General features: G+C 45.4%; 2 protein-coding genes across 3 annotated transcripts in view; one reads left to right on the forward strand and one right to left on the reverse strand.

Moving 5' to 3' along the window:
* APBA3 (amyloid beta precursor protein binding family A member 3) overlaps positions 1-1,177 on the reverse strand; it is a 50,845-nt gene extending 49,668 nt beyond the window's left edge. The window contains exon 1 of one of the 2 annotated variants that reach the window (XM_083179345.1): positions 1-1,177. In XM_083179345.1, coding sequence (XP_083035471.1) covers positions 1-783 — 783 coding nt within the window. In that variant the 5' untranslated portion in view covers positions 784-1,177. The other variant, XM_083179346.1, reaches the window with a different exon arrangement.
* On the forward strand, positions 1,102-25,808 carry MRPL54 (mitochondrial ribosomal protein L54). Its single transcript, XM_083179348.1, has 3 exons — positions 1,102-1,337; positions 8,491-8,647; positions 25,586-25,808. Exons 1-3 carry the CDS (start codon positions 1,247-1,249, stop codon positions 25,716-25,718), a joined length of 381 nt encoding a protein of 126 aa, XP_083035474.1. The 5' UTR covers positions 1,102-1,246; the 3' UTR covers positions 25,719-25,808.

The following is a 25,808-nucleotide window of genomic DNA, read 5'->3' on the forward strand; positions in this document are numbered from 1 at the left end:
CTCCCTCCAACTTCTGAGGTGGAGTGTTAGCCGACAGCTCTGTTGTGTCTGACTTGTAGCCGGGACCCATGGTAGTGTTATAGTCTGCATTACAATATACAGTGCTAGCTCCGTACGTTGTCCCCTTACCGCCAGGTCACTCTCCGGCGGGGTCCGGGACTCCGATGCTTCTTCCAAGCTACACAGCGAGTTCTCCCGACTGATCTCAGATGATGGAGACTTCTCTCCCTCCTCCACCCACCTCACCCCCTCAGCGGCGTCCGCCGGCTGTTCGCCACGGGGCACAGTCTCCAGCCGAGCCAGCGGCGTGCTTCCCTCCCCGGCAATGCCCTCTTCACACTGGAAGAGGGTGCTCATGTCCTCGTTGTCAGTGTCTGCCATCAGGAGCCCGCGGCTGCCGGAGCCCTCGGGTTCAGAGTCTGTTGTCAGTACCCGCTGTGTTTGCGCCAGGCCTTTGCCCGTGGCTATGTGTAGGAGACAGGGCAGGCACTCACTGCGGCCCCCATGAGGACTCTCAGACTGGCAGCGGCTGGCCACAGGGGAGCCGGGCACTGCGGGCGGGCAGTCATAGTGCTGCAGCTCACTCAGCAGCTCCTGCATGTGGAAAGCGCCTTCACCCTCCGCCTCCACCTCTATGCCCGGCATCAGCTCCGGAGTAAGCGGGGGTCTAGTGTCCATATCTGGACAGCTGTCAACGCGTGGAGGCGTCCTCCCTGCCAGTTCCATGGCCCCCGAGCAGCTCTCCCCCAATGCGCCAGTACCAGCTTGGGACTCCAAATCCATGAGTGGAAGCTCAGCTAGGTTCCCTTACCCACAAGAGCATACTCTCTCCCACCTGGTGCGACGTGTTACTAGGGAGGGGAGTGGACGCAGGTGAGTGCGCACTTCCACTCACTCCATGACATGCACGTCCCCCTTCTTCACGCAGCGCCCAAAGGTACATCCATTATTGCGCCCAGTAAAGTCACGGCCCCAGCCACTCCAAATCACCTAACATTGGCTTTCGTGGTGCCTGGAGTAGTCCACGGCCCTGTCACACACAACTCAGATGGGTCGCGGAGAGGACGCTGGGAGGTGTAGTTTTGGGAGGAGGCAGCGTGTGGGTCACGAGGCTTTGCCGCTCGAGGAGGCGGGCGTAGCTCGCACGGGGCTCTAGACTGACGGCAATACTCCGCGCCGCATACGGGTGACACTCCAAACTACTTGTCCCGGAAGTAGTGATTGCTCGTGTCTGTGGCTCTGCGCGATGGCCGTGAGAGCGACGCTGCGGGCCATAGGTGGACTAATGCGTGCCAATGCCAGTGTCATGCAACTGCGGGGTTATGCAAAGAAAGCGGGTAAGAGATAGAAACAATGCCCACTACTACCTTTTTTTAATATGCGTTCTCCTCCCTTGATCATACTGTTGCAGCTCGAACCACTTCTGTATTCTGACATTTCCCATCATGCTCTGGGTTTATGTATATACACATGGAGGGGGAATATAAAAGTGGGGCTATCCAATATTTTCTCCCTGCCCTCTTATGCAATTGCATACGCCTGACTGGTGTCACCTTGGTAGTACTGTAAGTCATTCCGTACTGCACAGGGGAGGTAGACAATATGGGTCTATCCACCCATTATATGCTACTGTAATGAGACAAATAGCCACCAGGTGGAGCTTCAAGTACAGAAACCAGGATTCACAGTTCTGAAGTGTAGAAAATCCTATAGTTTCCTCCCTAAGCTTCAAAAGTGATAAAATGGAACGTGATAAACCACCAGCCAATCATCTCTTAACTACCATACTCCATGCTGTGTTTGAAAAATGATAGGCAGGAGCTGATTGGTTGGTGGTTTTTCACTCTCTATTTGATCACTTTTCAAGGCTTAGTACATCTCGCCCTATATGTGAACAGATTCGTATTGAGCAGCTTTAGTGGATATTGGTATAAGGGCTCAAGTGCAGTGAGGCTGAATATTGTGCTGCTTTATATATGCAGGCTGAGTCACGGGCAGGCCCGGTGATGGGGGGGGGGGGGGGGGGGTCAAAATCGCACATTGACAACCTTAAAGCTGACAAATCTCAGGTTTGGCTACAACGCCTGAAATCACAAATAGACCAATACCAAAAAGATCTCATTGCCTTTAAAAAACCTAAGAGCAATACAGTTGATAAAGATTACGCTACAAGGTCTACAGCTGGGCCATGGCAGAGGACAAACCCAGGATAGACCATAAAGAAACAGGCGCAGGTACCAATTTGATGCTGAACGATCCAGTGGAGCCCAGACGTCTAGCGAGTCAGAATGTGCAGAATCACAATCCAGAAGAGGCCGAGGACGTGGGAGAAGATTCCAGCATCTACCCCATTTAAGGGTGAAAGCACGAGGAGGTCCACTGCCAGACCCTGAACTCGCCATGTAGGCGAGTGGGTCAAACTCAGAAAAAAAGAAAACATCCAAGAAAGCCTAGTGTCCAATTTGTCATCCAGAATCCTATTAACTCCCGAAACAAGTGTATTACAGAAAGGCCTTTCATTTGAACCAACTACAGCTGCAGACCAATTTGAAGATAAAGTGTATCTTTTCAAATTTGGTAGACGACTGCGTTTAAGAGAAGACTTTGGCATGGCAGCAACCCCACAACCATCCACTCCTGTTCTCCCCAGGAAGTCTATATTCGACCCCCAGTCTCATAACCCTAACATCAAGGCTTACATTAATTTAATGGAAACCAAAATTTGTGAACCACAAATTGGACAATCTGTGCCCAACTTATCCATTGAAGAAAAATCAGCACTTACAGCTTTAGGGGGGTACAAATATATAGTCATCTGTAGTGCTGACAAGGGGGGAGGTATTGTGATTCAGGACCTCAGCGCATACTGCAATGCAATTTATCGCCAATTAGCAGATGCTGAGGTATATCAGAAATTACCTAAAGACCCCACATTGACTTTCAAAAAAGAGTTGGACACCTTATTAGACTCTGGTATCAAAGCAGGAATTATTCCTGAACATATCGGCTCTGCTTTGACAGTTGAGTACCCTAGGGTACCTGTGTTATATAATATCACAAAATTGCATAAGGACCTCATCAACCCCCCTGGTAGACCAATCATTTCGGCCAGGCATTCGTTGTTCTATGTGGTTGCACAATTTCTAGACCTGTTTTTACAGCCAATTGTACAAAAGCAATGCACCTATTTAAAAGACACCAATACCTTGTTGATGAAATTGCATAACTTGTCCCCCTTACGTACCGAATGTCTTTTATGTACAGTGGATGTGGTGTCGCTGTACACCAACATCCCACACCAAAGAGGTTTGCAAGCAGTAAAAAGAGCGGTACAGAGTAGCTGTCGCGCAATTACTTCATTTTGGACAAGCAGTTTTATATCCAGTGCTCAGGGGTCGCGATGGGCTCATGCGTCACCCCAAGCCTGGCCAATATCTTTATGCATGAGATTGAGAAAGATATGTTCTTAGCCAACCCTCATGTCATGTGCAATATTGTGGGTTTTTTACCGCTACATAGATGATATGCTCATTATATGGTCGGGTAGTGAAGACAGTTTCCAACAGCACATGACCTTTGTCAATTCCGCTAACCCTAATATTAAGTACACTTACCCCTGTAGTCACTCCAGCATTAATTTTCGGGATGTACAAATATATCATTCTGAAAATTATGCGATTACCACCTACGGACAGAAATACCTCCTTATTGGGCTCTAGCCACCACCCACCATCGTTAAAATGGGGACTCCGTATTCTCAGTTTCTGAGGGCTCTCAGGATCTGTAGTAATCGGGACGATGCCAAAATTGAGAAGCAACGCATGACCAATGATTACCCACATAAGCTACTTGTAAGCACCATGGCTAAGGTTCTAGCCTTGGATAGTATGACGGTACTCAGATCTTGCAGGCCCAAGCAAGATACCAACAAAATTGTGTGGACACAAAAATTCTCTAGTGCGAGTACCAGTAAAATGCAGGCAGCCAAGCAGATGTGGCCAATCATTACCACCAATAATAATCTACCTGCTTTGAAAAATTGTGCCATCTTACCTTCTTATAGACGTGGTAGAAATATTAAGGACTTTGTTGTCCATATCGATATTTCTGATTTCACTACCATTGTCCCACAACATTTTCTATCACGTAAGAAAGGCAATTTCAAATGCCTAGGTTGCACCACTTGTGCCAACTTAGAGACTGGCGATCACTTCTTCCATCCCCGTACAGGTGAAAATATCATAAGGCACTCGCTCACTTGCTCTAGCAAATTTGTAATATATTACATCAAGTGCCCGTGTGGTCTTCTCTACATAGGGAAGACCATTCGCCAATTTAAAGAAAGATTTGATATGCATCGCTGCAGCATTCGCGCTGCCCTAGAGGGTAAAGGCTCATATCAGCCAGTAGCGTGTCATTTCAGGCAATTCAAGCATTCTTTGCCCACCCTGAGATACAAAATGATTGACTGCATCCCCCCCAACAGGCGATAGGGGCAGATCGTTACTTCAGCTTGAGTCTAAATGGATACACCGTTTACAAACGGTGAGCCCTTCATTCAGGCCTTAATGAACAACTTTCATTTACCTGTTTTCTATAATAGCCTCATTTCCATTACCGTTTGTTTTTTTGCAATGTTGTAGCTTGTGCTTCATTTATGTTAGAACCGCGCAGGCTTAACATGTTACATGTTAGCCCTGGTCCATAGCTATTTAATCAATATAGTGTCTTGACACACAGACCCTTTTTTTTTTGCTTGATTTATACGTATGCTGCCAGTTTGAGCTGATTGGCTGGACGCCGCTGTTTACAGCCGTTTCTTGAAGTACCGGAGCAGCGTTTATTTATGTTGTTTTCCACTCACTTCCAAGTGTTCCTGCTCATACCATGATTATGAATGTATTAGCCCTGTTGTATTGTACTAACCTCTTCCGTGTTCCCAGTTTTTAGATCACCATGGTGATGGTGACACACATGTTTGGCATGTTTGTTCCCTCCAGCATCCCAGGAGGTCAGGGTGCTGTAGGAAAAGGGGCACTTTGAACGCGGCGGGGCAGGGCCACTGACGTCACGAATGGGGCGTGTCTGACCGCCGATGGTACAAATGTGGGCGGTCCCACCCGGCAACGTCACAAATGTGGGCGGGCCCATCGCCGAAGTCTCTGTGGGGCGTGCAGAAGCCTGCAGCGGGGACGGACAGGCTAGGTTCTTTTAGCAGGGCGACTCAAAAAATGGGCAGTGCGCGTTTTGCCCTTTAAATATCGCAACACTAAAACAGCCTAGCGTGAACAATATATATATATATATATATATATATATATATATATATATATATATATATATATATATAAAATTAGGAAAATAGATGAGAAACAGCGCTCTCTAGTGTAATAAGTGGGGGTCACACTTTCAAAATATAGTAATGTGCGTACCGTGTATAAATGAATTTAGTTCTCATCAAAATAATTTCTGAATTGCTGATCTCGTGAGTTTACCAGGCTGCTACCTGGACTGCAAATTGGACACTGTAGGTGTCTCTCCACGAGTACCCAGGGTGTGTAATCCAAAAACAGGTGCCGTGCGGTTACATATGAAAGAAAACTCCAATTAGGATAAAAAGTGGGAGTTCTATTTAAAGTGCAAAGTGAATAAAAAAGAATAGCTTACATAAGTAAAGTGCTGGAGTGGAAAACAGGCTGCTCTCAACGCGTTTCGTCTCTTATACCCCTAATATTAAATTTCTTATTGAAACGATTAGGAGATACGATGTCGGTGAACAATTATTACACCAAAAAGAATATATGATATGTCTCCTGTCCTTCTCTTGTAAGCCCTATGAGGCAATTGCACTGGTAGAGATTAGTTTGTTCTGAAAAGAGCTCGGCCTGTTACAGTCTCTCTCAGGGACCTCTATCTCTTGCAAGGAAGGATAGGGTGCGATTTTAAAATTTTGGCTATTTTATTTATTTTTCCACAAAAACGAATTCGCACTTGTTTCATAAATCGCCAACTTAATGGGATGCAAATTGCCGCAAAAATCGCACTTTTTGCCGTGAATTTGCACATTCAGAAGTGGCGATTTCTGAATTTGCCAATTTAATGGTGTGCGAATTTGGAAATCTGCAAAAAAATAGACCAGGTTCTGACTTGCGAATTTGACAGAACCATGCACAGATCATTGAGATCTGTGTATGGATCTCTGTTAAAATATGTGTAAAAATAAAATAAAAAAATGGTGTTGACCTGGTTCCAAAAATACGGGGGACAAAAAGCATAGGGGTCCCCCGTATTTCTGAAACCAGCCCCGGACTCTTCGACCGGTCCCGGGGCTCCAACCACCCTCTGTGTCATGCCACAGCTGGGGGACACTTTTTATATAAGGTCCCCCAGCCGAAACATGAGCACCGTGGCTGGTCAGTCTTGGACGGGGTACCTTGGGGAGTGGGAAACCCCCCCCAATAAAGGGGTCCCTCCCCCAGGCTTCACCTGTCCTGTCCAGGGCTGAAGCCCGGGCTGTCAACGGCGTCCGTGGCCAGTGGACGCCGGCCTGATAGTGTTAAATCACACATTACTAACATTGCTTTATGCAGGAGAACTACAAGTGGCAGCAGACCTCCCCTGCATGCTGGGACTTGGAGAACCACAAGTCCCAGCATGCAGGGCATTAATGGACCCCCTGGGACTTGTAGTCCACCTGTAAAAAGACTGTTAAAATAAAACACACACACATAAAAGTATAACTTTATTACACACACATACACACACCTCACTTTTACACCAACATACTTACCAATCCAGGATCCAGCGCTGGTCTCCCTCCTGCATAGCCAGCTCATCCCGCACTGACAGTGGGGTGAGCCGACTTTCTCTTGTGCAGCTAACAGCCTCTGTAGCGTTGTCCCAGCACTACAGAGTAGAGATGGGTCGTTCGCGAATGAACCGGATCTTTTGAACGGCTCCCGTTCAAGAACAAATGATCCGTCGATCCCCCCAAAAAAAAAAAGGTGATCCGTTTCAGTTTGCAATGCATTTTCCTGATCTCAGTGCTTCCACCTGTGGCAGCTGAGATGTACTACCTCTGGAGAACTGAGTACAGTGCTCTGACTACAAGTGATAGAAAGATTAGCTGCTGCTGCCAGGGATGGCCATTGGTGCAGACCCCATCGATGGTTGCCATCGATGGCGATTCTGCACCCAGCCATCAATCAGTGTTTTTACTCGGTCATGTATATTCCACCTTTTTTTAAAAGTGAGCCGAGGATCCAGCTAAAAGATACATATCTTTTCACCGAACGATCCGGGGGATCCCGGCTCAGCTTAATGATCCGTTTTGGCCATCTCTACTACAGAGGCTGATAGCGTGATTGGCCGATGTGTCTCCATGGAGATGTCTCCTGACTGGCTGAGCTATGTGTCTCCATGGAGACACATAAGCCCAAGACGCTATCAGCCTCTGTAGTGCTGAAACAGTGCTACAGAAGGTGTTCGCTGGGCAGGAGAAAGCTGGCTCACCCTGCTGTCAGTGCGGGGTGAGCTGGCTATGCAGGAGGGAGACCAGCGCTGGATCCTGGATTGGTAAGTATGTTGGTGTAAAAGTGAGGTGTGTGTGTGTGTGTGTGTGTATTAAAGTTATACTTTTCTTTGTGTGTGTTTTTATGTTCACATTCTTTTTACAGGTGGACTACATGTCCCAGCGGGCCCATTAATGCCCCGCATGCTGGGACTTGTGGTTCTCCAAGTCCCAGCATGCTGGGAAGGTCTGCTGGCACTTGTGGTTCTCCTGCATAAAGCAATGTTAGATTTGTGAAATTTAACACTATCAGGCCAGTGTCCGCTGGCCACGGACGCCGGTGACTACCCTGGACGGGTGAAGCCTGGGGGGACCCTTTATTGGGGGGCTCCCACTCCCCCATTTACCCAGCCAGGTGACCAGCCACGGTGCTCATGTTTCGGCCAGGGGACCTTATATAAAAAGTGTCCCCCGGCTGTGGCATGACACCGAGGGCTGTTTTCAAAAGACGGGGGATACCCAGATTTTTTTGTCCCCCTTATTTTTGGAACCAGGACCGGCTCAATGAGCCCGGGGCTGGTTATGCACAGGAGCAGGGACCTCACGCCATTTTTTTTTTTTTTTTTCATTTTTTTAAAACACACAATCGCACATTTTAACAAATTTGCACGTTTTCATGACTAAAAAATCGCTCATTTTCATGACTAGAAATCGCACTTTTTTGCCGCGAATTCGCATCTCATTAAATTTGCAAATTCACAGCAAAAATGTGATTTCTAAAAAATGCGATATAGTGCGATTTTGAGCAAAATCGCACATTTGAAAAATATCGCACTTCACTAAATCTCGCCCATTGTATACTACAGAGTCTATATTCAAAATAGCATGTAAAGTCTATAATGATGCATGTTTATACTCATTCTTGATATTGGCAGTGTTTTTAGTTATGGCTACTGACAAAAATGTACATTTGTCCGCAGTTGTTAAAGGTAAGGGGAAGGGAATTGTCAAAGAGGTTCAAAAAGGACCAGAAGTGTGCAGAGATGCAATGATCCTGACAACACATGCTATGGGCGTAAATATATACAAGGCAGGATCAGATGTGAAGCTGAAGGATGATTCTGAGTATCCCGAATGGTGAGTGAATAAGTTTTCTCACAGCATTCTTACTTTTTTTTTTGTGCAAACACGTTCTAAGAATTCTTTCAGCATTTAAATACTTAAATCCATTTCAGTGCCCTTCTTTGTACTTAGAGTATTGTTAACTTTTTAGATGGCAGTATTTATTTTTATTTTGTGTTACACACACGGGTGTGGATCATTAGGTCACCAGCATGTTGGTGGACATGCATTTAGGTCGACATGAATCTAGGTCGGCATGCAGGAAGGTTGACATGAATCTAGGTTGACGTGTTAGGTTAGGGTCCTAATGACCTTGTCGACCTAGACCCATGTCGACCTAAATGCATGTCAACCTAATGGTGTCAATCTAATGATTGTCGACGAACATGTTAGTGACCCAATGACTGTATCCCACACACACTTTACAAAACTAATACAGAAACGAACACTGGTTAAAACCAAAACTTGTGCTAGTTCTTGTCATACATTTCTTCATATAGTGGATGTTAATTGATCCGTTATGCCTGTGAATGTGTTGGAGCAGAGCCTTAAAATGTAGTTGGCATCCATTTCATAGCATAGAGTTGGCATGGTATGCCTAATAATGAACAACATATTCATCTATATACTGAATTTTACAGAAGTCCTTCAACTCTACGCAATGCAGTAGCCTCATTAATTTCCAAAAAGGGAAGCATTTGATCAGCATTAAAAAACTGAATATGCCTTCTATTGGAAAAAGTTTGTGCACATCACCTAATCACAGAACAAATAGCTACCAAATCACAAATCATGTGTGTTATAGCATCTATAATATTTAAAAAAATAATGTAACAATTGAAAAAAATTTGGTAAAATGTAACGATACAGTATGTATCCATCAATGCGAAAAGAGAAAGGTTGTAAGCAGCGCTAAATTAATAATGGGTGAATCAATTATGTTAAAACTGAATACATTTAATGTAATACAAATGAATAAAATAATGGCAATGGATATACATTTAAAAACAATAAAAAATAGTTAATCCAGTTCTCACGTGGTTGGGAATGTCCACAATCAAAATATGTATGACCTGTACTGTCCTCACTGTCAATGGTGCCTATGAAGGGCAAGGTCCAAAAAGAATGGTGACCCTTGTAGGATGAGTATGATGGTTGAGGGAGTGGCTGATATTGGAGCCCGACCTCTACCTCACCACCGTTTGTATCCAATTTAGGGAAAGGTTTAGGCTGTGGAAGTCCAGGAAAGGAGGATCTTGTGTTCAGACAGGTATACAGATAAAGTCCAATGAAACACCACGGTTCTGGAAAAAGAAATAACACCACCAACGCATTTCACTGGGCTGCCGCCAGCTTTATTAAGGTGTACTGCTGACTGTTCTGGGCTGGTATTTATGCCCAGTATCCTGTGGGATTCATTTGCATTATGCATTGATTCACCCTTATGTAACTTTCACAAATTCATTAAAAACTACAAGGAGACAGACCATCTATACTATAAATAATATTTATTATGTATAAAACTCAGAAAATATTAATAAAAGTACCAAAAACTTGGTTAGTAATGTGTTATTAACATGATTCACTTCCGGGTTATGGGGTAAGCTTGGTATGATATTAATAAAAGTACCAAAAACTTGGTTAGTAATGTGTTATTAAGATGATTCACTTATGGGGTTAGCTTGGTATGACTCTAGTGAGTGATTCGGTCACGTGATCGAGTCACGTGACCCAATTTCCGCCAATCATTGGTGCTCTTCACAACCATAGTAATTAGAATATATGAGGAATAATAGTATGTTTGGCTGTAACAGCCTTCTATAATCAGAGGCGTTCCTATCTCAGGAGTGCGGCGTCTGCCAGTCACATAGAGCTAATGTGTAGCATATATTGGAGCAGTTTGTGCAAAACATAGGGTCCTGCACTGATATCCTTCACCGCGGCAGTGAAACTTCGGTTCCTAGTGGATAAAAGTACCTATCTGTATCTCTACTCTACTACTATTACTACTAATACTATTCTTCCTCATATATTCTAATTACTATGGTTGTGAAGAGCACCAATGATTGGTGGAAATTGGGTCACGTGACCGAATCACTCACTAGAGTCATACCAAGCTAACCCCATAAGTGAATCATCTTAATAACACATTACTAACCAAGTTTTTTGGTACTTTTATTCATATTTTCTGAGTTTTATACATAATAAATATTATTTATAGTGTAGATGGTCTGTCTACTTGTAGTTTTTAATAAATTTGTGAAAGTTACATAAGGGTGAATCAATGCATAATGCAAATGAATCCCACAGGATACTGGGCATAAATACCAGCCCAGAACAGTCAGCAGTACACCTTGATAAAGCTGGAGGCAGCCCAGTGAAATGCGTTGGTGGTGTTATTTCTTTTTCCAGAAAATTCCAGAAAATGTTTCATTGGACTTTATCTGTATACCTGTCTGAACATAAGATCCTCCTTTCCTGGACTTCCACAGCCTAAACATTTCCCTAAATTGGATACAAACGGTGGTGAGGTAGAGGTCGGGCTCCAACATCAGCCACTCCCTCAACCATCATACTCCTCCTACAAGGGTCACCATTCTTTTTGGACCTTGCCCTTCATAGGTACCATTGACTGTGAGGACAGTACAGGTCATACATATTTCCATTGTGGACATACCCAACCACGTGAGATCTGGATTAACTATTTTTTATTGTTTTTAAATGTATATCCATTGCCATTATTTTATTCATTTTTATTACATTAAATGTATTCTTTTTTAACATAATTGTTTCACCCATTATTAATTTAGCGCTGCTTACAACCTTTCTCTTTTCGCCTCGATTTTCTTGGGGACCGACCCACCCCATCTAAGCAGCTGCTATAAGGAAGCAAAACAGATTAAAGCGCTCTTCAGTCAATTTTGTCTTTGACTTTTGTATTCATGTACCCATCAATAACTGATGTTAAAACAACTTACTTGGAAGACTGTGGTCCTGCTGTCCTTGGCTTCAACCAGGCGGGTGTCTGAGCTGGACGCGTTGTCATGTAAGAGCCCAGCTCAGACACCCGCCTGGTTGAAGCCAAGGACAGCAGGACCACAGTCTTCCAAGTAAGTTGTTTTAACTCAGATTCTTCCAAAGGAATAAACCAAGAGGACTTCAGAAAAGGTTAGAACCACATCCAAGTCCCAAGGGGCAGTAGGCGGTACAAAAGGGGGCTGAATCCGCAGGACCGCTGGCAAAAAGGCTTAAACCTCAGACAAGGCCGCCAGTTTCTTTTGAAAAACACTGACAGAGCCAAGATCTGGACCTTTAAGGAACCCAATCGAAGTCCCAGCTCCAAGCCAGCCTGATCGAGCGGAGCTCAGGACAAGGCCACACTTCCTACCAAAGGTTGTGTTGGCATTCCACCTAAACCTAAAAATTGTGGTTCCTTCCAGTGCGGCACATCCGGCTATACCTTCTTCCTTGGATGTGGTTCACACTCTAAGGGTGTATGTTAAGCGCACAGCCAGAATCCATAAGATGGATAGTCTCTTTGTGCTTTATGATGCGCAGAAGAAGGGCTCTCCTGCTTCCACGCGAACCATCGCACGTTGGATTTGATGCACGATTCAACAGGCGTATGCAAAGTCTGGTTTGTCTCTTCTGGCATTGTTGAAGGCTCATTCAACCAGATCCGTAGGGACTTCTTGGGTGGCTGCCCGGTGATTCTTGGCCCTGCAGCTTTGCAGGGCCGCAACTTGGTCAGGTCATCATCACACATTTGTGAAATTTTACAGATTTGACACTCTGGCCAGGGAGGATTCCCAGTTCGGACAAGCAATTTTACAGCAGACTCCACACGTTTCCGCCCGTTCTGGTAGCTTTGGGACCTCCCCATAGTATTCAACCCAGTATCCCATTGAACGGTAGAGAAAATAGGATTTTGGGATATCCCCATATGGGATACTGGGAGCCCGCCTCTGTGCGGCATTCCTGCTGTAAGACACTGTTCCTTACAATGTTAGTGCTTGTTGCCTTGTTGTCATATATTGACCTTATTCAACAGTTATTGGTGAACTCAAAGTTGTATGATTCACCTCCTTTTATTATTTTTCTGTTTGGTTTGGGTGTGCTGTGAGAATCTCACCACGTTATTTGTTCACATACCTCCTCACATAGCTCTCCTTCAGCACAGTTTTTCATTAACTGACTAGTGGAGGGAGATATAGGGGAGGAGCCAGTGCACCCACACTGAAAGTTTTAATGTGCCTGTCTCTCCTGCGGAGGATCTCTATCCCCATAGCATTCAACCCAGTATCCCATATGGACTACGAGAAAAGGATTTACCGGTAGGTACCCAAAATCCTTTTTTCTAGCTGGTATATAAACTATTATATGATCATTTTGAATAAGAAAAAAAAAATATGGTCTCCATCGTTTCCCAACATATTGTCACCTTAACTTTTGTTGACAATGCAATTTTGAAACACACTTTTTTTTAAATCTTTTTATGGAAGAAAAGGGTAATTTTAAACATATAGTGATCAAATGATCCAAGACGGTTACATATGTACATTGTTAATAAAGACACAATGCAAATACATTAAGTAGTTAAGAGGTCCAAGACAAGTACAAGCATGTTTTGTTAATCGATAAATGTATAAAAAACATTATCTTGCTTGTCACTTAACAAAATGAAAGTAATAAATAAGTGTCCATGCCTGACCACCCCCCCCCCCCCCCCCGAAAAAAAAAATCTGTAATTATTTCATAGAACTATGAGTGGGTCCTCAGATAAAGCTTGTGTCATATACCATACTTCACATATTTTAAGGGGCCTACATACGTGGTGACACTGCTGAGCAATATAGATCATTAAAGGTGTACCCATGGTCGGCGACCATATTGCTGAGTGTACTAGTTTTATCAGCGACAAGTTTTTTGGGCTAAAAATGGCAAACAATTCTGTCTTTCATTTTTTTATTTTTAACTACTCTTTCTCTACCGTCCAATGGGATACTGGGTTCAATACTATGGGGATAGAGATCCTCCGCAGGAGAGACAGGCACATTAAAACTTTCAGTGTGGGTGCACTGGCTCCTCCCCTCTATCTCCCTCCACTAGTCAGTTTAGAAAAATGTGCCTCAGGAGAGGCAGTGCTTCTGGATGCTTCAGAGATTTTTTCTACAATTTTTATTTAGTTTGTTATTTTGGGGCGCTGCTTTGACCAAGCAGCTGTCCTACTTCATGGGAGTCAGGGGAAGGGTCAGTCTCCGGCCTCTTAAGGCGCAGAGCTGACCCTGCTGGAGGACCTCTGTCCTGTGTGGGGCTTGTCACCGCCAGCACTGCGCTGCAGCAAGCAAGCCCCCCAACCGCTTCACACCCCTGACAGGTCCAAAGACGTCTGTGGTGAGTAAGGGTTGGGGGTCCCACAAGGGGACACCCCAACCATTTGTGCAGCTAGATGGCGGCCCTCACGCAGGGACCACACCGCCCCCCCCCCCCCCTCCCCCTCATCAGACTGGCATAGGGAGATTGCCGCTGGACCACCAGGGATACCCATGGCGGCTTTGTTACTATTGGAAGCACCATTCTGCCAGTATAAAAATGTCAGGAAGCACCAGCTCCGTGTACAGGGGGGCGCGCTCTGTCTCTGCTCCCTGCTTCTTCACGCTTCCAGAGGTAGCCATTACAGCTCCTCAGTGGCATGGTGGATTTGATCCTTGCAGCAGCGGCAGAGACAGCAAGTTATAAGCTATTTATCGTGGCAGCGTTACCTGGCTTTGTATATTGATATTGATGTGTTTGCTATATCACTGTGTGTTTTGCGTTACCAGCTCTCTCAAATCTGTAAGCTAAGGTTTAGGGTGTACTGGTCTCCCCCCCCCCCCCCCCCCCCCCCCCCCCATGTTGCTCTGATTTCTACCCCACTGACTAGTTAAGCACTTGTTCACACACCAGTAGTCTCTAACACAGGGGTGGCCAACCCGCGGCTCGCCCCCTTGTACAGTGCGGCTCCTACTGTCCCCGTTCCTGTCCCCCCCCCCCCCCGCTGCCGGTTCCCCGAATCATATTTCTTTTGAGGGGAGGGGAGGAGAGCGAGCATAGCGCATCTCTCCTACCCCTTACTGTGAATCCTTGTGACTGGGCCGTCCGCCAATTAGAGCTCGCGGGCCGGCAGCCAATCAGGAGCCGGCCCGCGAGCTTTGATTAGTGGACGGCCCAGTCACAGGAAAGTGGGGGGGGGGACGCGTGGTGTCTGCAGGGGGACGCCATACTGTCCTCTCCCCGCCCGGCCGGCAGCAGCAGCAACAACAATGGTGAGTGCTGCTGATGGGAATTTTGTGAGGGCATAGCATTTTGTGGCACTGTGGTGGCATAGTAGTTTGTGGCACTGTGGTGGCATAGTAGTTTGTGGTACTGTGGTGGCATAGTAGTTTGTGGTACTGTGGTGGCATAGTAGTTTGTGGTACTGTGGGGGCATAGTAGTTTGTGGCAATGTGGGGGCATAGTAGTTTGTGGCACTGTGGGGGCATAGTAGTTTGTGGCACTGTGGGGCCATAGCAGTTTGTGGCACTGTGGGGGCATAGCAGTTTGTGGCACTGTGGTGGCATACTAGTTTGTGGTACTGTGGGGGCATAGTAGTTTGTGGCCCTGTGTGGGCATAGTAGTTTGTGGGACTGTGGGGGCATAGGAGTTTGTGGGACTGTGGGGGCATAATAGTTTGTGGGACTGTGGGGGCATAGGAGTTTGTGGGACTGTGGGGGCATAGCAGTTTGGCACTGTGGGGGCATACCAGCTTTTTGGCACTGTGGGGGCATACCCGGCACCGTGGGGGGCATATGTGTATCTGGCACTATTGGGGGCATATGTATATATGGCACTGCACTATTGGAGGCATATTTGTATCACACCCACCCAAGGGTTCAAAGTAGACCACACCCCTTTTTTGGCATGCGCGCCCATGATGCCGGCTCTTTAGCTTGACTACCGATATTTTTCGGCTCTTTACCTCTGACCGGTTGGCCACCCCTGCTCTAACACATAGAGTGTACATTTAGATCTTCATACTGTGTATAGTTTCAATTTGATATGTGTGTGTGTGTGTGTGTGTGTGTGTGTTTTTTACTGTGGGGTCTGTGTGCAGCTTCATCATGGTGAAAAATATTAACCTGCATGGTGTGCAGCACAAAATTCATACCAGCTTCACAGGTTACCTGTGAGCCGTGTATGCTACCACAGCCTAGTGGTGTGACCACTCAGGTCAGTGGGGTAACCCCACAACTTGTGGTGGGGTCGTAGGCAGATAGTCAGGAGCCTGCTTGGGCCAGCAGCATAAAAACGCTGCTGGACTCTCTCTTCCCAGCTGTCTACTAATACACAGCAGACACAGAGGGTGCAGAGGGAATTAGCCATTTTGTCTGCAAGGGTTGATATTCTCATCCCTCCTCCTGCTCAGCCTCAAAAGCGGCCTGCTGTTGCAATGGTCCCTGATACAGATGATGATGAGGACATCCTTGAAGGAGGAGAGGAGGCAAATTAACAGGAAACTGTTCAGGAGCAGACTTCAACCCATGGGTCTGAGGCCGTAATTAAAGCCATTAGAGAGGTGTTAGAACTTCCTATGGAGGAACCCTCTGAAGGGGATCCTTTCTTTATGACCCAGAAAAAAAAGCCTCTGTATTATCCCGAGCAGGCCGAATTAGAGAATGCATTTAAAAGTGCTTGGCAGAACCCTGAAAAGAGGTTTGCAAATGCATACCCTTTTGATCCTGTGGGTAGGAAGAAGTGGGAGGAGCCGCCGGTGGTGGATTCCTCTGTTTCCCGCCTTTCAAAGAAGGTACTACTACCAGTTCCTGGGGTTTCCACACTCAAGGATGGTGCAGATAGGAGACTTGAAGCAACGCTCAAGTCCATGTACACGGCTAGCGAGGCTTCCCAATGCCCAGTACTGGCCAGTTGTTGGATGGCTAAGGCCATTTATACTTGGTCCACACAAATCCAGGAGGGTTTGTTGGGGGACATGTCTGTGGCTTAGGTGAAAATCTGCGTCATATTCAGGACACGACACAACACAGGAACAACAAGCCGTTCTACAGCAGACTCCGCACGTACCCGCCCGTTCTGGTAGCTTTGGGACCTCCTTAAAGAAACAGCGGAGAACTGTATATGGTCCAAACAAAGGAAACACTCGGTGCGGAATAAAAACACTCCCTCTAAGCTTTGGGACCTCCCCATAGTATTGACCCCAATATATTTTGGGTACCTACCAATAAATCCTTTTCTCATAGTCCATATGGGATACTGGGAGCCTGCCTCTGTGCGGCATTCCTGCTGTAAGACACTGTTCCTTACAATGTTAGGGCTTGTTGTCATATATTGACCTTATTCAACAGTTATTAGTGAACTCAAAAGTGGTATGGTTCACCTCCTTTTATTATTTTTCTGTTTGGTTTGGGTGTGCTGTGAGAATCTCACCATGTTATTTGTTCACACACCTCACATAGCTCTCCTTTGGCACAGTTTTTCATTAACTGACTAGTGGAGGGAGATATAGGGCAGGAGCCAGTGCACCCACACTGAAAGTTTTAATGTGCCTGTCTCTCCTGTGGAGGATCTCTATCCCCATAGTATTGAACCCATTATCCCATATGGACTACGAGAAAAGGGATTTACTGGTAGGTACCCAAAATCCTATTAAAGGAACTATGTGATGAGCGATCTGCCAGGGCAAAGTGTTCTCTGGTGAGATTTAATCGCGGGGCACCTACACACGGCCATGCATCACTATGGTCCATACACACTGTCAGAAACCACGGTGCGCGTTCGCATCTGGTGTGTCTTGTGCGCAGGCCCCTGTCCTGTGCCGTCCCCGGGTACTATCCATGGGCCGGATCTGAGTGCATTACCCTGAACTCTTGCCAGCGTCCCACGCTGGTCCTGGCTGGGCCCACGCCATGACACTGCAATCACATGACTCTGTTGTCCAATGCTTTCCCTGTGACCTTGATGCTCTGACCTGTGCACTGACCCATGTGAACAAAGGTATGCACAGGTACTTCCTGGACTTAATTGCTGCTGCGGCTTGCAGCCAATCACAGGCCAGCAGGGGGCATATAGCTGAGGCCTCTGCCCATTAACCCTGCCTTGAACAACTTGTTTGATCCTTGTGTTTATCCATTCCTCAGTGTTTCAAGGCTCCAGGATCCTGTCCAGAGACCCTGTGCAAAACCCTGTGCAATCTGCTTCTGTCATCTGCTGATGTTAAAGCTCCCTGGCTCTCTCCACCTGCCAGGTTACCTTCCTGCTGTCTATTATCTCCAGCTCCCAAGGGAAGAGGTTAGAGCACATTATCCCTCAGCAGAGTTTGCTACTGCCCTTAAAGGGCCATACCACCTTTGACTCCCAAGTCAATACAGGTGTCAACTCTAACAGTTTCCTGTCAACTCCCGTGTCGACTCCCACTTCATCAACAGCCGTGTCTGCTCCAAAGCCATCGACTCACAGGTCGTCAACAAGCTCCTGTCGACTCCCAGGTCGTCAATACCCCTCTGGCTCCCAGGCTGTCTGCAGTACCGTGTCGACTCCCAGGTTGTCAAAACTCCCTCCGGCTCCCAGGCCATCTGCAGTACCGTGTCGACTTCCAGGTCGTCAAAACTCCCTCTGGTTCCCAGGCCGTCAACCCTCCGTGTCGGCTCCTAGGCAGTCGACGACTCATCGGCTCCCAAGCCACTGTTATCTCTCCGGCCTCCCAGGCCAGTCCAGACCAAAGTTCCATGCTCCAAGCTCACTGCCACTACATCTTCTGTGACTGGCCAGTTAACTGTGGGGAACTCAGGTCAGAGGGCCGCGACCTCGCCACCGAACGCAGCGGAGTCCAAAACTCCTTGCGGGGGTCCCTGGTGACTCCACACCTCTGACGAGTCTCGTCAACTCCCCCCCCCCCCACCTAGCTGTGCTCGCAGTGCCAGTGATACTCATATGAACTGTCCATACCTCAAGCCTCCCGTGTTCCAGTTCCCAGCATCCACCACTGGCCCACTGCTGCCACAGCCGGGAACACCAGAAACTCGAGCCCTGGCACACACAAAGCGATGTAGGGGGCATTTTTTAAGCTTTTAGTCTGATATCCCCCCGTGTGTAGGCACCATTTAAACTTGCTTTTATCTCATAGCTAGCTCACTCAATATTCAGGATGGTAAGTAGTTTGTTACCTTTCTGAGGAATCACAAAGTACTTTTTTCCATCAAAAATCCCTTTAGAAGAAGAAAAGTATGCATTTAACCCCTTACATACCAACCTAGGCAGGCAAAACTGCCCCAGAAATACCCACCACAGATGGGGGCAGACCACTCCCCCTTTAAATCCCTCCTGTCGCTCTCCAGTGATCGTAACCCGGGAATGTTCATCGGGCGCCCGAACTCTTGAGCAGCCCTGAACTTTCCCGAGCAGGGCCTGCCGCTTTTGCATGGGGAGCTCTGTTGTACGATCGCCGGAGGTGCGGCGGGGGCAGTGGCAGGAGGGAAGGGGGTGGGGGGGGGATGATGAGCCAGTGGTGCACAGCTGCAGGCACCATTGGCGCACACCTGCATATTGGTAGTAAGCCCAGAAATTTTCCGGGAGAGACCACTGAGCTAGCGCAGCTGAGCTCGGAAAAGTTTCGGGCATGTCGCTGAAAAGGTTAATATGCTAATAAAATTTGGGTCCTACCTGAGCTTTTCTGGGTCCCAACGGAATAAAGTCTCCTCTCCCCTTCTCCCCAGCATGGCACATGTGGGTCGGGGGGGCGGGAGTATGAATTGGGCCACTCGCATAAAGATACATATATACTAGAAACTATATAAAACAGTAAACAGGGACAGTGCATGCCGGAGGCGCGCTAAAAATATAGGGCATTTTTGGGGGGGAAGTGGTGTGGTCACATAGTAGTACCAATTCACATTACAGCACACACCGTTATGCCCAGTACACATTACAGCACACACATAATGCCCAGTACACATTATAGAACACACAGTTATGCCCAGTACACATTATAGAACACACAGTTATGCCCAGTACACATTATAGAACACACCGTTCTGCCCAGTAAACATTATAGAACACACCGTTATGCCCAGTACACATTATAGAACACACCGTTCTGCCCAGTACACATTATAGAACACACCGTTCTGCCCAGTACACATTATAGAACACACTGTAATGCCCAGTATATATTATAGCAAATAAGTGCTGCTTACCTACATGCATGCTTGTTGCCAGGGGTTATATGCTCCTTGCAGGGGTTACATGCTGGTTGGCGTGGGGGGGGGGGGGGGGGTGTTTGTTCTGGTTTCCACGGGGGGGGGGGGGGGGAGGCTGGTAAAGCTGATACACTGGTCAGCGGGCTGTCTGCGAAGCGGGGGACTGGATGTGGCTGGAAGAGCTGAAACGCTGCTCTGAGTTGAGCAGCCTGTCAGCTCTTCCAGCCACATCCAGTCCCCCACTGCGCTGACAGCCCACTCACCTCTTACGCTGAGAGTGGTTGTCAGTTGTTACAGCCATATCGCATCCCGTCCCCCGCTCTCAGCAGCAGAATGAACTTACACGGCGGGGGGGGGGGGGGGGGGTGGCAGAAGGATGCAGAGTCGCAGAGCCACAGACACTGTGACCGTGAACCAGGCTGCCGCTGCTCTCAAAACAAATGGCACGGCGCGCGACTTTAATGATTGGCAGGGCGTGCACTTGCAGTGATTGGCTGCTGGGCGGCCACTGTGCAATGATTGGGTCCCGGCAGCCGCTGCATTGATTGGCTTACAGCGGCTCACAGGCACAGCTCAGCGCGTCCTCGGGGACCCCTTCAGTTTGAAAAACTGAGTCCCCGGTGAGCGTTTTAGGGTAAAATACGCGCTATAGCATTATTTATAGGGGCAAAATCTAAGGTGATATATATTGCTACAGAAAATATTGTATCAGTCATTATTTGCAGTGCTGTTCATTGAAATCTGTCACTTCTACCCCAATCACATCCATGTTGTGATCATCTATTGCCCCCTGGCACCTCCTTTCAAATCTTCATCAACTTTGCTCCTTGACTTCCAAACTTCCTCTCCTCTGACTTTTTTTTTTTTTTTTTTTAAACACAACCTTGACCCTTCCTCACCCACTGCTTACTACCCCATCTCTCCTCACTTTTGCCTCCAAAGTACTTGAACAGTTTGTCTACAACTGCATTCTTGATCCTCTCCAATCTGGCTTTTCCCCCCTCATTAATCTCCACTGAAACTGCCCTGGCTAAAGTCACCAATGGGGGGGGGGGGGGGGGTCTTAGAATGCACACCCAATATACATGAGGTGCTATCATGCTGGGACTTGTAGTTCTGCAAAGAAAAATACATGGTGCAGATGCACACTCCATATTATTAATCAGTAATTATTAATTATTAATCTTGGTATATTAATTGGCCAAGAAATATTTGCCCACCAACCAGCTTCACGGTGGCCTCATTTCTGGTGGGTCCCTAATACTAAGTTTGAATCTGGGGCGCAGAACCCCCAAAAGGTTGGCATAGGCCAGTCACCAATGACCTGCTTTCATCCAAACTAAGGACCACTTCTCTCTGCTCATTCTCCTGGATTTCTCTGTGGCAATTGGCACCACAGATTAACCTCTCCTCTGCACTCTTCAGACCATTAGCACAGTCCATACCTGGTTCACATATTATCTCACCAACCTTCTGTCTGCCTCCAGTGCCACTTCACCCCCTTCCATCCTTCCTATTGGCATCATGCAGGATTCTGTTCTCAGCCTTCTGCTTGTTTCTCTGTACACCACTTACCTGGGAGAACTCATCATTTCCTTGGGCCTCCACTACCACCTCTGTACTAACCACACATAACTATATCTCTCCTCTCCTGACGCTCTTCAGTCCTTGTGTATTCATCTGCCTCTTGGCCATTTTATCCTGGATGTCTGAGCACTCTCTGAAGCTAAACATGGATCAAACCAAACTCCTCATCTAAATTCCCACCCCATCTACCCCTTCCAATCTCTCTATCGCTGAAATCTCTGCTTTTGTCTCTTGACTTTTTTTTTTCTTTTCCCCCCACATTCTGGCTCAATCATGTCTGTTTCCAGCTATGCAATGGTAAGCTCTAGATCCCCTTCACCAATGGGACCTCTTCCTTGATGGACTGGGTCCACACCATTTTCTATAGGAAATGATAATCTATAGCGAAGTGAGCCATCTTGGCAGAAGCTAAATGAGCGTATAGAGCCTGTGAGGGTACACTGAAGCCTAAATAAAAGAAAATAACCTGCTACAAGCCTAGGCTGAAAAAAAAGATAAACTCTGTAAGGGGCATAAAAGAACTTCTGCCCTCAACTGTCATCATATTTTGGATTTGTCTAGTGATGTAATGTAGACTGTACTGCTACGCAACATAACTCTTATCAGGCAGATTTTTTCCCCAGAATGCTACTAAACTTATTATCCACTCATTGATCATTTTTTGGCTCAACTGCTGCAACCTACTACTCACTGTCTACCCGCGTTTCCATTTCGCTCCCTTCCACTCTGGTTCCAATGTACAGCTAGAATGACCTTTGTTTTCTCACTGCCAAAACCTGCATTAGATCCCATTCCTGTATAGAGGTTTCATTTAAGATACTCCCCTTCACATAATAGAGCCCATCTAACTACACTGTATTTCATACCTACATCTTCCTCTCCATACACATTCTCTTCCACCCCTTCCGTTTGGCCAATACAGCTTCTCTAACCTGGTGATTGCATCTCAAGCTTGAATACAAGATGTAACACATGCCTACCCACGTTCACTAGAAAAAGCTCCTTTGAAAAAGTCAGGGAGAGTCTGATAGCGAAAAGCTTCAAATAGCCACTACTTGTTCATCAAAGTGTACCCTTCCATCACATAACCATGTTTTGAGGTTGCTCAGTTTTGCATACCTGCCCTCTTGTCTCCCTTCCGCCTGCTCACACTTCATGTCATTTATCTGTTTCCCCTTTCCTCTAAGCTTGTAAGCTTCTTGGAACAGGGTCCTCCCTCATATTCTCACAGCCCTCTTCTAATGCACTTCATTCGTAGCTTTTGTCTGCTCAACAGCAGTCGACCATAAATCTGCTCTCCATCACAGGTGTTCATCTTTTCCAGTGGTTGCAGTCCCCTAAAGTGTCATTGCTATTGGAGACCGGTTCCACTTTACTCAATCACTTCCCTTATAGTACATCCCCAGTTGTATTGGGAATGGTGGTGCTAATTGTTAATTGTGTACTGTTTTTTTTACAGTACAGTTACAGTAATGTCCGCCTTTTGTGTTCTTTCTGGAAGTATACAAAAATATTACTGCAGAAAGGATTTTATTTTTCTTGGCTTGAAATAAAATTCTTTCTATGTGATATGTACACATTATTTTATGTGTGTTTTCCCAGGGCAAAACTGTATCTGTATAGCAGGATTTTCTCTCCTGTCCTCAATAACAAATTTGTCCTTGGTAATTCCACAATAAGCAGTTTATATTGAAATTGTGACAAAGACCTGCAAATAAGGCAGTCTGTATATGTGTGAATGGTCAAAATATTCTCTGTAAAGCGCTGCGGAATATGTATGCGCTATATAAGAAACTGTTAATAAATAATAAATATGTCATAAGCTCTCTAAAGTTGGGTAAACACAGCAATATGATGTCTGGTGGATCGGTCCGGCATATTGCTTATTGTATACAGGTGATACGAGCACTCCCACGGTCACATGCAATAATGCTAAGTTTGATGTGCTGCATATGAAATCTAGCAACCTCATGCACATGCAAATGATGGAGGTAACAGTGATCATTCCATACTTTAGTAACATCGCTGCAGTGTGTTCATGCAATCTGAGCTGCCCGGTATAAGTTCCAATGTCATAATGAATCCCCAACACTCTAGTATGTATCCATCTTCTTTGCTAAAGGTACAAGTTAAGGCAGTGGTTCCCAAACTTTTTTGAATCAGGACGCCCTAGAGCATAAAAATATTTTCAAGGCGCCCCTAGGCCAAATGCTTCTTATCGAGAAATTCAGGAAAAAAACTATTAAATGAAGTGCATTGTGTTTATATGTCACATTTATCTGGTGAGGGACAGGATTTGCTTCCACATACATTATGATTGGCAGCCACAAGCGCTGGTTTTGCCTGGTACAATGACCATAAATAATATGAATTGATCTTGGTCCACCAACGCAAGGCACCCCTTCAAGTGTCCTGGGGCACCCCAGTATGCCTAGGCACACAGTTTGGGAACCACTGGGTTAAGGGATAAATCTCAATCAGATTAAAACGTATCTTCTAGAAGGTTGTAGATAAAGACGCATAAACTGGTTGTTATGGGTCACATGAATTTCTTTAAACCCCACACTTTGATAGACCCCTAACAGTCTTGAACCTGTCATGAAAAATATGATTTTCTCCAATATGCATATGCGTATGCTGACATTGGAAATTGTGTACTGGTAGTGCAGAAAGGCTTGGGTAGGAAGTATTGCAAGTACTCTAGCCAAAGTTGACTCAATTTCTGTTTATTGAATTAGCTCTAAGAGAGAGAACTTCAATTCCAGGGGAATAAAGAAGTCTGTCCAAATGATCATGACCGTAGCAACGCTTTACAACAGTCTGATCGCACACAAATGTTAGCTGCCCCATAGCGTACCAAGCACTTTTGAGTGAATTTGTGATTTGGCGATAGGGCAGAGGGTGCAAGAAGTGGTGCTGTTGCTGGATTTTGCATTATTCATCTGGAAATGAATTTACCCTTAACTGACACTGTATTTGAAAATGACTTCATGACTGACTTAAACTATTTATTTTATTTTATGATCAATTTAGTATAGGGCTCTTGAAGTGGACTCCTAACCCACATACACAGGAGACATTGTGAGTTTGTTTTCTAAACTCTAGAGAAATTTAAATTTGTAAGATATATTAGTTAGGTTTTCCCCAAGCAAATTAAAGTGATATTTGGCAAATTCTTAATTTTTTTTTTTTATCTTGATACAACAAATTCACATTAATATAACTTCAATACTGTTATATAAAAAAACATAAAAGTAACGTAAGATTTGTTTGCATATTATGCGTCTAGAATTGGTGTTTATTCTGCAACAAAAAGTGAAGTTACAGAATAATATCACTTTATTATTATACATTAGAGTAGAGAAACATCAGTTACTTATTTCACTGTAAAATAAAAAGTAAGTGGGTTGCCACAGTTTTCTAATAAAAATGACATTTCAATATGCTATACTAGATTAACATTTCTTTAACAGATTAAAGATACATGCAAGTAACAAACACTGCACTAATATTACTGGAAATTCCTGTGGAAAATGTTGTGGCATTAATGTAGCTTCCCATTATAGGTAACTATCTTCTATAACCCGTTCATGATTAATGGTTTACCATTTTGTACTTTTGAGTCAGCATATTAGCAGTGTTTTAAAATCTGTAGTTTGCTGGTAGTTGTATTTGGCACAAATATATGTGCTGTATAACATTTGCCCTGTATTAATGGGACACTAGTAGAGCATTTGACTTACTGCAGCTGCATAATATCAGTTCATTATATATTCTAAAATAAAAATGTTCGTTTTCTGCAAGCATTTGTTAAAAAGTAGTTTGGTGCAATTTTCCTATGCCAACATATTCTATATACATGTGATAATTGTTCTGTAGTTTAGAGCAGGTTCAGAAACATTAGTTTGCATGATTCAGCTCATGGTTTTCTTTATTGTGGACAGTTTTTATTGGGGTTTTTTAAAAGCATGTATATGCTATGAAAAATATACTGTAGTCGGGTTGTGTTATTTTTCACATTCTTATGAAATTAAAGTGAACTTATTTTATTGCTTAATTTTTTTACTTTACAACAGATAATAAATATTCCCTTTTTCGTAGGCTAGTTTGTGACCTTTCTGTTGTTTACCTTTAGGCTCTTTCAGCTAGATCTGGGACCACCTAAAACTTTAGAAGAAAGATGTCCAGACACTCCTCAGTACTGGAGTCTACTCCGAAAATTGCACATGTGGAGAAATAACCGTTTAGCCAAGGCCAAGAAACGTTAATCAGCAAATGAGACCGCCCTCTCATCGTCATGTTTCTCAATAACTTTTGTATGAGCAAACCTTTAACTGCAAATAAATTATTTCTTTCTA

Source organism: Crinia signifera, chromosome 1, assembly GCF_055691185.1.
Source record: "Crinia signifera chromosome 1, ASM5569118v1, whole genome shotgun sequence".
Taxonomy (NCBI): Eukaryota; Metazoa; Chordata; class Amphibia; order Anura; family Myobatrachidae; genus Crinia; species Crinia signifera.

Bases quoted from the DNA above. Each gene is read 5' to 3' on its own strand.
- MRPL54 (XM_083179348.1), top strand. From the start codon at position 1,247: ATGGCCGTGAGAGCGACGCTGCGGGCCATAGGTGGACTAATGCGTGCC. The intron at 1,338-8,490 runs GTAAGAGATAGA...ATTTGTCCGCAG, and splicing joins GGGTTATGCAAAGAAAGCGG to TTGTTAAAGGTAAGGGGAAG. The intron at 8,648-25,585 runs GTGAGTGAATAA...GTTTACCTTTAG, and splicing joins GATTCTGAGTATCCCGAATG to GCTCTTTCAGCTAGATCTGG.